Below are 15,929 nucleotides of genomic sequence, written 5' to 3'. Positions count from 1 at the left end.
AAGGTAGCTTTTTTTAAAAAAAGACCAGATTCGCCCATGTTAAACACCTGGTCGTCGGTGTACTGTCCTTCCTCCATAATCTCACGTAAAAACGGAGGAAAATCCCTAGCCGCAGCACGGTCAGCACTAGCTTCTTCACCACCAATGTTAATGTTGGTGGTCTTGTTCCTCTTCTTAAACCTCTGCAACCACCCAGAGGAAGCATTGAAGGGCTTGGGCTCTGCAATTCTCATCTTACGTGACACTGCTGCGTACAGTTCACGTGCGTACTCCTGAACTGAGCGCGTGTCGACCGCCATGTTCCGTCTTGCCTGACGAATCACGTAGCTCACAAGTAATTTCTCCGTCTTGAGAAGCACCTTGTGGCAATACTTGATCATAGAAGCACCTGCAGACTTTGTGATGTTCATGTGTTCTTTTATCTTGGCTGCATCCTTCTTGATTGTCCGGATCGTAGATTCGTTCACACCATGCTGGCGCGCCAAATCAACCTGTTTTGTTCCTTTCTCCAACTCTTGGATGATCTTGTATATAATTTCGTAGCTTAGGGCACGTAGTATCTTCTTTGGCTTAGGGCGGCTGGGTCCAGGTAATGCAAGGTTTCTTTGTGGTTGTGGTCCGGTGGCAGCCATTCTTATGGAACAATAGATAACGATATACACGGTGTAGCAGGGAGGGGTGTAACTGACGCGGGTAGGTCAACGGGCTTCATCGCTCCCGCGGCGGGGCACGTCATATTACATTAAACCAATCACAGCTAGCGGGGAGGGAGGTAAGGATGCTTGGCCCAATCACAGTCCGATACGTCATATGACGTCACCGATAATGCAACAAAGACATACACTGCGCAACCTAATCGCGCCACTTACCCAACATGGCAGGAGGTTTGAATCCAAAAATGGCGCAGCATTAGATGACCGCCAGCCGCTCTCCGCGTAAAAGAGTAGATGCACCGCGTAAAGTGAACATTCCAGGTCTGGCGGGCTACCGCGTAAATGTAGAAACGCGTAAAAAAAAAAAAACCGCATAAAGCGGGGTAATACTGTATTGGATGTCTCCTGATGACATCACAGCAACTCCATTGTTTGCAGAATTCATATCCAGAGACCAGTTTGCCTCCATCCTACGTTATCTACACTTTGTAGATAACAACATTCCTGTGGTTGGTGACAGACTTTGGAATAAGGAAAGTTTTTACAATGCTGAAGGAACGCTTTACCAAGTTCTTCAGACCGTTTTAAAACGTAGTGGTGGACGAGTCTCTGGTGCTTTTCAGAGGACGTGTTGTTTTTGGACAATACATTCCTTCCAAACAACATCGCTTTGGGATCAGGTTCTTTGTGCTGTGTACACTGACTGTGATACTGGGTACGTCTTAGATCTCATAGTTTACACAGCAAGTGACGTAGACATACCCAAGGACGACCCACATGGTTTCTCTGGCGCTGTTGTCAAGAAACTTATGGACCGCTACTTTGGAGGGAATCACATCCTCTACACTGACAATTATTATACTTCTCCTGCAATGACCAAGTTCCTACTTGAACATGTCATCGGTTCATGTGGAACTGTACGCAAGAACCGAAAACACTGGCCCGTGTTTACTGGTAAACCAGCCTGAGGAGAGATCCAGCTGAAGGAAGCAGACAAGATGCTTGCAATATGCTGGCAAGATAAGCGTACTGTACAGATGCTGTCAACCGTGCACAAGGGTGAAATGGTTGACAGTGGAAAAAGGGAGTCGACCTAAGGAGGTAATGAAAAAATCTGACGCTGTTGTGGACTACAATGTCAACATGCGCCTCGTGGACATGAGTGACAGCTCAATTGAGTGTCTAAGGAAATGTCTCAAGTGGTACAAGATGATGTGCCTACAACTCTTGGACATCACCATCCTGAATGCATACAACTTGTACCTTGTAAAAACCGGGAAAAAACCTCTCTTGGCGTTTTTCAGAAGCAAGTGATAATGCAACTCCTGGAGAAATATGGCAGCTGTACCACGACATCACAGCCAAGCAGGCCTACCTGACAGACTGCTTGCATGTGACTGGGTTGTTCGTCACAACACGGACTTCTTACCGACTGGTTCAGGTGGTCATAAGGGGCAAAGGCGGTTATGTCTGTGCTAACACCACAAAGTGCGCAGCTAAGCGTAAGGACGTGACGACGTGGTTCAAGGAGTGTGACGTTGGTCTCTGTCCACCTTCCTTCGTGGAGTACCACTCCAAGAAAACATTCTAAAACAATGTGTCACGTGCTTGTAAATAGTAGTATAAGTGTATTTGTAAGGAACAAAGTAACAGGTAGTCCCCGACTTACGACCACATGGACTTACTCCATTGGTACTTACGACCTGCTCTAACCGTACATCCGTCGGGACATACGACTGCGACCGTCGTGACCAAAAATATTTTCAAATGACGTGCGCATTTTCTATACCGAAATGTTTCCGTCCCGAGTGAGAGGGTGGTGCGTCTCGGGTCGCCTCGTGGGTACACTCACTCAGTGGAGCGCTTTGTTTGTGTTTGGCTATCGTATCCTATACTGATCGCGCTGTGAACTTTCGTTATTATCGTATTTAATTGACTTTATAATGACTGGAAAGCGTAAAAGTGAGAGTGCTGGTGGTGCTCCAAGGAAAAGGAGACAGGCAATTACTTTTGAGATGAAAATGAAGATAATAACACAGTATGAGAATGGAAAAACAGTAACAACAATCTCACCCGACCTAGGTTTCTCACACTCGACTATATCCACTATTCTGAAGGACAAGGAACGTATTCGTGAAGTAGTGAAAGGAACAACACCTATAAAGGGAACTATAATATCAAAGAAAAGACAAGGTCCTATTCACGATATGGAAAAATTATTGGTGATATGGATAGAAGACCAGATACAGAAGCGTGTACCCTTAAGCCTTCTAACCATACAGGCTAAAGCAAGAAGCCTGTTCCAAAGCCTGAAGGAGCAGGCAGGAGATGATGTGATCAAACCTTTACAGGAAGTCATGGGTGGTTTGATAGATTTAAAAAACGCTACAGTCTACACAATGTTAAGGTGAGTGGAGAGGCAGCTAGTGCCGATGTTGGTGCTGCCGAAGCTTTTAAGGAGGAGTTAGATGATGTGATTGTGGAAGTGAATTATTTGCCTGAGCAAATATTCAATGTAGATGAGACTGGATTATTGTGGAAGCGCATGCCTGAGCGGACATACATCCACAAGGAGGCGAAAACAATGCCCGGATTCAAGGCATTCAAGAACAGAATTACACTTCTGTTGGGGGGGAATGTTGCTGGTTTCAAGCCAAAGCCCTTCATGATCTATCATTCAGAGAACCCCAGGGCTTTTAAACATGTCAGCAAGCACACACTGCCAGTGTTTTATCACAGTAATAAGAAAGCCTGGATGACCCTAGTACTGTTTGAGGATTGGTTCATGACTTGTTTCATTCCACGAGCCAAGGAGTATTGTCTGCAACAACAGATTCCATTCAAGATTTTACTGATTTTGGATAATGCTCCGGGTCACCCACCACACCTGGACGACATGCACCCTGATGTTAAAGTAGTGTACATTCCACCTATCACTACCTCTATCATCCAACCCATGGATCAAGGTGCTATTGCTGCCTTTAAAGCGTATTATTTACGCACAACCTTCGCTCAGGCTGTTGCTGCTACTGAAGGTGAGAAAACGCTCAGACAGTTTTGGAAGGAGTACAACATTTTGTCATGTATAAAGAACATTAGTGCAGCATGGGATCAGGTTACAAAACATTGCATGAATGGAATATGGAAGAAAATCCTGAAAAGATATGTGAACAGTTTCAAAGGATTTAATGAAAATGAAGTTATTTCAGATATTAGTAACAAGATAGTGGAGTTAGGTAAACAGCTGGAGTTAGAAATTGATACTGAAGATGTTGGACAGTTGGTTGAAAGTGTAGCAGAAGAGCTCAGTAACGAGGATCTTATTGAACTAGATGCACAGAAAATTGCAGAGGAAGAAGAGAGACAAAATGTAGAAGAAGAACCTGCACCCCCCCAAAAAGTTTTCAGTGAAACATATGGCAGAGGCATTTGCTACAATTAATAAAGGAATGCAAATGTTTGATGGCATGGATCAAAATTATGAGCGTTATGCCAAAGTTGACAGAATGGTCCAAGAGTCACTAGCTTGCTACAGGGAGATTTATAATGAAAAGAAAAAGCAAACAGTGCAGTCTAAATTGGACATCTATTTCAAGAAGTCCCCCAGTGCTGTCTCCTCACGCCCCACCAGTGCTGCCTCTTCACTCCCTCAAGATGATCCAATACCTTTAACCAGCAAGTTTCCACAGTACATAAACCTGTCTGAAGAAAGCGACATTGATGACCCACCCAGCCCTGTCTCCTCTTCTGCTTCTTCCAATTAATATAGTCTCCATGTATCCTGTAAATAGAAAATTATGGGGGCCCCGTGTGCATTCAGCTGACTACATTTAAGGTAAGTGCTCAGTCACACTGTATCCATTCCTCATTATTTATTACGTTTAGTGTACTGTATTTCATTGTAGATTTTTAATTTAAAAAAAAAAAATTTGATTTTTTTTTTGTTCAATGCTCTGAATGCGACGATCAGCAATGCTATCTAGGTGTGTTAATTCCTAGCCAATTCGCCAGGCCAACACACAGGCAATTAAAACATCTAATAATTAGTTAATAAGTAATATTAGGAGGACACGTTGCTACCTGGCATTTAATTGCTATTTTCAAAGTCATCCCCTCAACCAGCCTCAGTGCACCCTGCGAAGCTCATCTCTTGCCTGGCGATTCAGCTATAAAACACACAAAGGGAAGCTCCGTGAATTTGTGTTCTAATTGCTGAAATACTCACCTCCGCAAGGATATTATATACGGTATTTGTACTTAATAGCAGTGATGAAGTAGAGTGACTTTTATTTTGTTGTGTCTCTCATTTATTGTATTTGGGACATTTTCTTATACGACTTTGGGTCAGCATGGCGACCAAAACACATTTTCTTTGTGAGTCATTTAGATCGTTGTGACTATTCCTTGCCTTTAAGTCACTCAGTGAATGTCGCTGCGCCCCCCCGGGCTCGTCTTCACTTTTAGAGAATATGTAAATATATCTATTTATAAATACTGTATACATATATATGTATATTGGTTACGATCTTTGTCCCAATTATTCACGTGCTAATATGAATACAATGACTGTCTCTCTCCCTACTCTTATGTACGTTCACAAAACCTTTGGGCTTCCGCCCTTGGGCTTCTATTTGTTCTCAGCAAAAAGGCCAGAGCTGAGTTTGTCTCTTCATAACTTTGATGTCCTCAGTAGCGGGTTCAGGCGAACTTTAGCGAGGCTGCTAGACTTAGCGTTCCTTCCGGAATGTTGACCTTCCGGTCTTACTAGCAATCTGAGGTTATGTTGAAATGGACTTTACACCTTCTATGGATTATATGAGACCAATTCAGGGTGGAATTCTCAACCCAATAAATATTGCTAGAGTAACAGTGAACTTTGCTGCCAATAGAGCGCTATGTTAGCGGCTCAGCACTGTCAACCCTGCCGGGTGATAGTGCGCACGTAGGAATTTTCCCTTAAGTGTTTACTTGGGGATAATGTCTGTGCCCCTGATTGGCAACAAATAAAGATCTTGATGATCCCTCTCAATAAATGTTCTGAATGAAATTATTTTATGAAAACAAATTTAAATAAATAAGTTTCATTGGCCTAAGGGATACTGACGACCCTGGCAGTGAGGAGAGTGAGGTGGCTGACGACCCTGGCAGTGAGGAGAGTGAGGTGGCCGACGACGGTGGCAGTGAGGAGAGTGAGGTGGCTGATGACACCAGCAGTGAGGAGAGTGAGGTGGCTGACAACCCTGGCAGTGATGATGAGAGTGAGGCTGACGACACCAGCAGTGGGAGAGTGAGGTGGCCACCACGTGGCAGTGAGGAGAGTGAGGTGGCTGACGACCCTGGCAGTGAGGAGAGTGAGGTGGCCGACGACGGTGGCAGTGAGGAGAGTGAGGTGGCTGATGACACCAGCAGTGAGGAGAGTGAGGTGGCTGACGACACCAGCCTCCTCTCACCCCAGTAAACCTTCACCCTCTCCCCTATTGCCAACATCAGCAAGCAAGCAACACAGCACATCAGAGGTAAATTAACAGTCTACGTTTAAAACTTACCCCACACACCTACGCACATAAACATCAAACACTCAAACATGTACAGTATACTGAACTGAACTTGTAAACATTTTTTGCCTAATAAACTCATTGTGTTTGTTATTGATGTTTATTTGATATTATGCCCTTGTTTCTTTATCTATTTTGTGTTCTATGTATTGAGTAAAACAACGGCCGTGACCACCCGTATCTCCCCTATTTACATTATTTCTTATGGGAGAAATTGCTCCGTTACTCGCAATTTTGATATTCGCAGCAAGTTTCATGCCCGTAACCTTTGCGATAAGTGAGGCAGACCTGTATAGAACTACAGTACTAAGTTTGTATTGGTACTCACCGATGGGCGGAGGTGGTGGAGCGAGTGTGTGGTGGGTAGTGGAGCGAAGGAGGAGGATGGCGGGAGCAGAGGAGGAGGGTGGGAGCGGAGAAGGAGGGTGGGAGCGGAGAAGGAGGGTGGGAGCGGGAGGAGGGTGGGAGAGGAGGAGGGTGGGAGAGGAGGAGGGTGGGGAGGAGGAGGAGGGGGGGTGGGAGGGAGGAGGAGGGTGGGGAGCGGAGGAGGAGGGTGGGAGCAGAGGAGGAGGGGTGGGAGCAGAGGAGGAGGGTGGGAGAGGAGGAGGGTGGGAGAGGAGGAGGGTGGGAGCGGAGGAGGAGGGTGGGAGAGGAGGAGGTGGGAGAGGAGGAGGGTGGGAGAGGAGGAGGGGTGGGAGCGGAGGAGGAGGGGTGGGAGCGGAGGAGGAGGGTGGGAGCGGAGGAGGAGGGTGGGAGAGGAGGAGGGTGGGAGCGGAGGAGGAGGGCGGGAGCGGAGGAGGAGGGCGGGAGAGGAGGAGGAGGGTGGGAGCGGAGGAGGGCGGGAGAGGAGGAGGGTGGTGAGTCACTGAGACTCTGCAATTGCCTCCTCCTCCTCCTCCTCTGCTCTGACTGGGGTTCCTCCGCTGCTGTTTGCTCCTCCTCCGTTGTTGGCGGGAATGTCTTGGCAGCAACCGTATCTAAACTGGCAGCTTCACCAGTCATCTTTATGTTGTGAAAGTTATAACGACGCTTAAATAGTTGAAAGCATCCTTGGCTGGCCGTAAAGGACTCTTCCTTCGATCCTTCACCCTCTGTTTCCTTCATGCTGGATAGCCATAAGGCTCACAAGGGCATTGCGTTGATTCTGGTCCTCCATCCACATTGCCAGCATCTTTTCCACCTTCTCTATCACAGTGCTTCTAGTATGAGTCGTCTTAGTAGCACTCAGAGAAGAACTACTTCCAGCAACTAACCTTAATCTTGTCAGCGTTGGTCCGGACAGTACGCACCGTTGTGGGGGTTAGACCAAGCACAGCGGCTATGTCCACAGCACGTTCCACTTTTTCAAATCGGGTTAATACATCCATTTTCGTAGCCTGGGTAATGGTCTTACATTGCCTCTTCACTACACTAGCATCAGTAGCACTTGATGGGTGCTTGGAAGCCATTTCAAATGGTTAGAGTACAGTTTTAGAACAAAAACACTTTAGTACACACGAATGATGTGAAGTTGTAACAGAGACTGGCTTGGTGTCACTTGGGGACGCTGTGATGTTCCGCGAGTGAGGGCAGCGTACCGAGCCGAGAACGTAGTGTGGCCAGACAAGAGCGGGTGATGCACTGTAGAAAGTGCTTCACTAATCTCAGAAATTTCTCAAAATATCTCGACCTCCTGTGACTATTTTTCTTTGTTTCCTATACTGTTCTCCCATCTCTACCAACTATTTGGAATTCTTTGACTCTCACTTTTTGCCACGAGTCATTGCTATCCACACACCCCAACACCGAGATCCTCTACCTAGGAGATTTCAGTGTACATCACAGAGTGTGACTTGGATCTGCAAGGGATGATCCAGGTGGAGCTGAGGCATTTTCTTTTTCCCTACTTAATGATTTGGAACAAATAATCACACACCCTACATGCATTCCTGATCGACACGATCAACTTGCTAACATTCTTGATCTTTGTTTTACCTCTAACCCGTCACACTATTCATACTCAATTTCTGCCCCCTTAGGGTCTTCTGATCACAATATTATTTCTATTAAATCAAACTGGGAACGACCACCTCCCCCACCCCCCTCTAAACATCAACTATGGCACTATCGGAGGGCAAACTGGCAATCCTTGCGAGAATTCTTCACCAACTTTCCTTGGGATGAATGTTGCCTCTCCACTCGGGATGCCTCGGTGTGCTGACAGCATTGCTGGGGTATACAGGGTGGTATGAATGCATTTAACCCATCTTCTACCAAAACTTTCACATTACAATCATGGTTTAATCACTCCTGTTCTCTTGCATATAGGGAGAGAGATGGGGCATATCAAACTATAAAACTGTCTCCTTCTCCTTTTACTCACTCCTCTTTCATTACTTCTAGGAATCGTTGTAAGGCTATTCTTTGAAGGGCCAAGCAGAATTTTATAAAAATAAAGACCGCTGTTCTGTCTAATTCTTCCTCTAGTAAATTCTTCTGGTCCTTAACCAAAAACATCTGTAATAATTTCTGCACTCCCTCTTTTCCTCCTCTCTTCCGACCTGATAACTCTATACCCAACTCTCCCCCTGACAAAGCCAATCTCTGTGGCACCTTATTCTCCTCTAATTCCACCTTAGACGATTCCCACTCTATCCCTTCCACCCCTGCACCTCCTACTGAACCTATGCACTTTCCTATAATCTCCACTCGCAGGGATGCCGGTGTGTTATCCAGGGTGGATGTGAGTAAGGCGCATGGACCAGACGGAATACCCCCTCGTGTTCTGAAGCTCTGGCCCCTGTGCTTGCTCGCCTCTTTTGCCTCTCCCTCAAAACTCAAACTTTTCCTTCTTCTTGGAAGCATGCCTTGGTTCAGCCCATCCCGAAGAAGGGTGACCATTCTAATCCCTCTAACTATCACCCCATTGCCCTAACTTCATCCCTCTCTAAGATTTTCTAAATTATCTTGAACTCCCATTTCCTCCGTCACCTTGAACGCCTTTCTCTTTTGTCAGATCACCAGTATGACTTTTGGCAGGCGAGATCTACTGGTGATCTGCTCTCCTATTGCACCCATCTTTGGTCATCCTCTCTTAGGCTATGGCACAAGTCTTTGCTATCTAAACTTCCCTCTTTTGGTTTCTCTCCCCCACTTTGTTCTCTCATCTCTAGCTTCCTTGAGAACCGATCCATGGCAGTTGTTGAGAAGGGATCGATCTCTCGCTCTTTCTCTACCAGTAGTGGTGTCCCACAGGGTTCTGTTCTTTCACCTACTCTCTTCCTTCTTTTTATCAATGATTTACTTCACACTACAACTAATTCTATCCATTCTTATGCTGATGATTCTACTCTTCACTCTTCTTCACATTTTCCTCTTCATCCTAACTCTCAAACTAGATCTGTTTCTAGAACTGATATCATTACTTCTATCAATGCGGATCTGTGCAGCATCTCTGAATGGGGAGGTAGAAACTTGGTTAAGTTCAATAGTAATAAAACTCAATATTTACCAATTACACTTTGTAAATTAGACGATCTCTCACCAATTACATTTCAGGACGCTATCATCCTGCCAAATTCTGAAATAAATATGTTAGGCCTCACCATTTCCTCCAATATGTCCTGGAAATCACACATCCTCAATATAGCTAAAGCTGTCTCCCGAAAGTTGGGAATGCTGTACAGATGCCGTAGCTACTTCACTCCTGAGCAGTTGCTCCAAGTATATAAGGGATTCATTCGTCCTAGCTTGGAGTACTGCTCTCATATCTGGGGTGGCTCTTCTTCTGTCCAACTATTAGATAGGGTGGAATCAAAGGCATTTTGTCTTATTCACTCTCCTCTTTTAGTCGACAATCTCTTTTCCCTTTCTCTTTGCCGCAATGTTGCTTCGCTTTCTCTCTTTTACAGGTACTTTAACGGGCAATGTTTGGTGGATTTGGCATCCTGTGTACCGCCGGCAAGGCCGTGGGCTCGTAACACACCTCTTGCCAGCAGGTGCCCACCGTTTCTCTGTGAATGTCGGTCAAACGATAATAACCTGTTATAGTACCTCCTTCTTTCCTCACACAGCCAAACTGTGGAATGCTCTGCCTTCTTCTGTGTTTCCATACTTATACATTCTGTCTGACTTTAAAAAGCTGGTTTCCCAGCATCTTCGTGGTGTAGATTAACACAGTATAACCTTTTTCTTCTCTATTTTCAATTATTTTTTCTGTTCTTTTTTTTCCGCTCCCCAGTCCCCGTTGCGAGTCGTTTGAACTGTGCCCGGGTGGGCTAATTCCCGTAAAAAAAAAATTTCATCTTCATTAAATCCTTTCAAACTGTTCACATATCTTTTCAGGACCTTCTTCCATATTCCATTCATGCACTGACCTGTAACCTCATCCCATGCTGCAGCTATGTTCTTTGTACATTGCAAAATGTTGTAGTCCTTCCAAAACTCTCTGAGCGTTTTCTCACCTTCAGTAGCAGCAACAGCCTAGTAGCAGCAACAGCCTGAGCGAAGGTCGCACGTAAATAATTCGCTTTAAAAGCAGCAATAGCACCTTGATCCATGGGTTGGATGACAGAGGTAGTGTTAGGTGGAAGGTAGACTACCTTAACATTAGGGTGCAGGTCGTCCAGGTGTGGTGGGTGTCCCAGAGCATTATCCAAAATTAACAAAATCTTGAATGCAATCCCTTGTTGCAGACAATACTCCTTGGCTCGTGGAATGAAACAAGTTAGGAACCAATCCTCAAACAGTACTAGGGTCATCCATGCTTCCTTATTACTGCGATAAAACACTGGCAGTGTGTGCTTGCTGACAAGTTTAAAAGCCCTTGGGTTCTCTGAATATATCATGAAGGGCTTTACCTTGAAACCAGCTACACTCCCACCCAACAGAAGTGTGATTCGGTCCTTGAATCCCGGCATTGTTTTCGCCTCTTTGTGGATGTATGTCCGTTCTGGCATGCGCTTCCATAATGAGCCAGTTTCATCCACATCAAATATTTCCCTCCACGATGACACGATCTAGCTCCTCCTTAAAAGCTTCAGCAGCACCCACATCAGCACTTGCTGCCTCTCTACTCACCTTTACACTTAGCAAACTGCAGCGGTTCTTAAACCTTTGGAACCACCCATGACTTGCTGTGAAGTTTTGGTCGCTCTCATCTCCTGCCTGCTCCTTCAGGCTTTCGAAAAGGCTTCTTGCCTTAGCCTGTAGGGTTAGAAGGCTTAAGGGTACACACTTTTGTATCTGGTCTGCCATCCATATTACAAGTAATTTCTCCATCTCATGAAGAGGACCTTGTCTTCTTTTCATTATTATTGTTCCCTTTATAGGTGCTGATCCTTTCACTACCTCACGAATACGTTCTTTGTCCTTCAAAAATTGTCGATATGGTCGAGTGCGAGAAACCTAGGTAGCGTGAAATGGTTGCTACCGTTTTTCCATTTTCATACTGCATTATTATCTTCATTTTTGTCTCAAAAGTAATTGACTGTCTCCTTTTCTTCTGAGCACCACCAGCACTCCCACTTGTATGCTTGCTAGTCATTCTAAAGTGAATTAGATACAAAAATATTGTCAGTACACAGAGCGATCACTATTGACAACACGACAGCCAAACACCAACAGAGCGCTCTATTGCGTGGATGCTGTAGCCACGAGGCGACCCAGCCCACGCGACGCTCTCGTACTGGACGGAAACGTTTCGGTCTAGAAAATACGAACGTAATTTGTAAATTTTTTGGTACCGAATGCGGCGGTCGTGTGTGCGGGTGGTCGTAGGTCGAGTATGTCATAAGTCGAGGAGTAGCTGTATATGGCCATGACTGTTGTATGGGTTAGAAAGAGGTGAGAGGCCTTTGAAATGTGGTGTTAAAGGAGAATGTTAAAAAAGTTACACTAAACTGACAGTAAACAAATGAACAAGTACTAAGGTTAGCAAAAACTACAATAAAAATATACAGTACAGTACTTGGAATTTACCGAAAAAAATATAATGAGATACTTTTGTCATATAATTAGGGATGACGGGACAATACCCAAAATGTTAGTGTACAAAGTTGAAGGTAGGAGGGCCAGGGGAAGGCAGAGACTGGGATGGATAAATGAAATTAAAAACCGGTTCTCCAAAGAGACTTGTAAAAACAACCCAAAAACATTTTAAGTGGAGGACTATGGTCTCCAACCCTCAGATATGAATATGGTACTTTGGGTGATCTAGGTACACAATCCACAACCCCCCCCCACCCAACACAATAAGCCCTGTATTGTGAGAGCTACTTGGCTTTATGCAATTTAGACAAAGACAAAAAATTTAAACCTTATTATTCCTTATAGTAATATCTATGTGGCTGTAGGATATGAAATACTGTACTTAAATATGCTAAAAATATTAAGAAATGTGACAAAAATGTGTCAAGGAATATTGCTAAAAAAGAATCAATCAATTTATGTGGTAACATTAGGCACACAGAATCTTATACAAAATACTGTAAAAGTAAAACGAATCAATGCATGAGTATATTTACACACCTGTGGCAGATATGTGATCGAGGAGGCGTTGAAGGTCAGGAGGGGCATGAACAGCTTTCCATCGCTCATTATTCATGTTCAGTTTGTATCTTGCTTCACGTTCTTCATGGAATCTCAGAACAAATCTTGTAGCCTGAGAACATATAAGTGGCTTATGTACAGTAAGTGAAGAGAATATGCTACTGTATTCAGTCTTTCCATCCATTCAACATATAATTCATAGGAGTTACTTATATAACATTTCTGTGATAAGAAAAAATTAAGTCCAGGTGAGTTAACACGAGGTGACTGTCCTCAAACTTCCTTCCTAACAATAACAGTTCTCTTTATTAACAGTTTATAGAGACAAGTAGTGGTCTATAAAATTTTTAACCCCCAGTCTTGCAAATGTTCCAAATCTTTCTACAGATATTCTCTATCTGGTTCTGTTTCACAATTAAAATGGATGTTCTTGTACAGTACTGAAATTCATAGTCATCTGCCCATCTCACTCTACTACAAACTTGTCACACAAAGCACGAGGAAGTTCTATTCTATTAATTTTTACCCCAATACCTGAAGATAAATATAAAGGGAATAAAGGAAGAGTAATGGACTTTAGAGTCAGGACCCAATGAAACTTCCCAGTGTAGCAATAACACCTTGGGATGGTCAGGCTCCTTTCAGATGGGCTCACATTGTAGTGCTCAATTTGTCATTTTATATACTATCAATATCATATTTGATTATATCTTCTACTAATTGTGGAAAAAAAGCATGCAACATGCAGGCATATCTGCCTGTGAGGAGAATGTACATGAAAATTATAAAATTATTTATATTATTCAAAATATTTTTTCTCACCTGTCCTTGTAATCCCATTCTGAATGAAGTACTTTTACGTCCACACACACTTTCTGTATCAGCTACAAAGTCTTCAATGATGCGTGACAAAGTCAAGAACTCATTTGCTGTCATTTTGTCCAGGCCATGTTCTCTTGACCTGGTTGAGAAATATAAACCATTCAAAATATTCTTGTTATAAAGGTTGCCCTCCTCAATCACTTGTGATACATTCTTCGATAAGAGTGTGACTGAGGAATTTGTGATTGGGGAACCCATTGTAATATGGTGGAACAGGGGACATGTTCTTGGATCATCCTAAATTTTCCCTACAATACTAACAATTGAAGTACCAAGGCATATACTGTACTGTAAATGACCTCTAAGCAATAAAACTTTTTTATCTCCAGCACATAAAGTGGTGATATCATTGAATAAAGAACCTACCGGGTAAATAAATGCATTTCTATATTACGTTGGTGCATAACAATAAAACTAAATCTATAACACAGTACAGGGTATTTGGGAAGCGTTTCATAATTCTGGGAGTATATTTCCGAGACATACTTTACTTAAAGATAAATGACTCCATGACCATAGTGCAGTCATCTATGAAAATTTGATTAAATTATCTTGATCATTTTTTGGGGTGGGGGGCAAATATTATAAAGTTTAATGACGCAATTCACACCACCGATGCAAACAATGCTACCCAATGATTTTACACGATCTGCATTATGAAGCGCGAGAGAGTTAATTATAGTACAGTAATAATATAATAATTATTATTATTGTATTGTGAGCTGTTATCATCATTATTATTCATTATTACTGTATTGTAATTTGGCTGCTGCACCACAAAATATTTGTGAATTGTTTCACTACACAAGGGAGACAACTCAGAACATCTAAGATCCCACACTCCACTGACCCACCCCTCCCCCACTCAGCATACTAGCTCTTAACACGAAGAAATGTTTATTCTCTTTTATGTTTTCACAATTATTTATTTTATTTATTTTTGCCCATTCTGTATGTAAGATTGTGTGTGCATGTAACTGAACATAAAAAAAAAAAAAAAAAAAAAAACATATATTTATTCCAAATTACAAGTTGAAAAATAACCACGACAGCAAACAGTGTGAGGGCTACGGGAATGTGGCTACAGTGATGACACTATCTTGGCAACAATGCCACCAGCAATGTTAACAAACAGAAACCAAAGGGAAATCATTTATAAATCTTCATTTGTATCAGGTTTTGTAGATTTAAAGCGGCATCTATTCGGATTGAAATTTTGCTCTTTGTATTGCAACATAAAGAATCAAGGGGTATGGCATACAAGCCAAGGACAAAGGAGCTTACTGTGTCCTGCACGCTGATGCCTTGGCCCCTTGAAATGAAAGCATCAAGGCTGAACATTGAACTGCTTGGGTGATTGTTTGTGTGGTGGGGGTGAAGATGGACAGCGACCCACCATCCAGCAAGGGTGGGGGCAGACTTTACACCCTCCACCTTGAACGTTTCAAGAACTTTCGTCCGGGACTGTACAGTACTGGGTAGTTATCATTCTCCATAAATGGCCCATAAAACTGCATGAATTTGAACCCTTCAAAAATACAACACGTGTACTGTATAGTTCGACCCCCTACTTTTTCCATAAAAATGTTATCATAAAAACTCAAACTATACTTGAATATAAAGAGTACTTTGTTTATTGGGGATAGCATTATTAGATTTCTATGACTCTACTAACTTCAAATGTAGAGGAAGCATTTCTTTACCCAAGAAACTTAAAAGTTAAATGGGTTGACAACACTTGTACTGTATTTTAAAGTGGGCAACATCCTTGCAAAATATGATTTTTTTTAAAAAACCTAATGTTAATTTAAAAATAAAAACATAATACTTGATGGACTGACACTGCAAAGTTTGGGAGGAGTGTACAGTATATTCTACAATTAGCAGGTAGGTACACATCAGTAAAACTATTTTTCTTACCGTGCATGCAGAAGTTTGGCGCAACGATCATGTGCATAATCACATGTGGCACACAAAATTTCCCGTAAACCTCCTAAAACTCGTCCACAGGCAACCTCCCCTAAAACAGCTTCACCATCTGAGCTGCTCCTGTCAACAAATAATAAGAATATATGAATCTGAAAATTTGAGAACAAACAGTACAGGGCATCTCACATAAATGAAAGAACAAAGCGGTCACAATATTGATGGAAGACACTTGGTAACTTAGTTAACTACTGTGTAGTGAAGCTGACCTTTAATCCCCTGACCACAAAAACAAAAACAAATTATTTTCTCGATTTAACGAACTGATTCGAGCCACCCGTTCATTAAATCAAATTTTCCGCTAGTTCGAGCTCTTGGTCAACTA

General features: G+C 43.1%; 1 protein-coding gene across 1 annotated transcript in view; it reads right to left on the bottom strand.

The window, feature by feature from the left end:
• LOC121860768 (vacuolar protein sorting-associated protein 54-like) overlaps positions 1-15,929 on the bottom strand; it is a 110,255-nt gene that overhangs the window by 32,973 nt on the left and 61,353 nt on the right. Inside the window, exons 13-15 of the mRNA XM_042358133.1 lie at positions 15,539-15,667; positions 13,559-13,697; positions 12,716-12,848 (exon numbers count right to left, since the gene is read on the bottom strand). Coding sequence (XP_042214067.1) covers positions 12,716-12,848; positions 13,559-13,697; positions 15,539-15,667 — 401 coding nt within the window. The remainder of the gene's footprint in view (positions 1-12,715; positions 12,849-13,558; positions 13,698-15,538; positions 15,668-15,929) is intronic.

Source organism: Homarus americanus, unplaced genomic scaffold (assembly GCF_018991925.1).
Source record: "Homarus americanus isolate GMGI-L3 unplaced genomic scaffold, GMGI_Hamer_2.0 scaffold40248, whole genome shotgun sequence".
Lineage (NCBI taxonomy): Eukaryota > Metazoa > Arthropoda > Malacostraca > Decapoda > Nephropidae > Homarus > Homarus americanus.
This window is presented reverse-complemented; position numbering and strand designations above follow the sequence as displayed.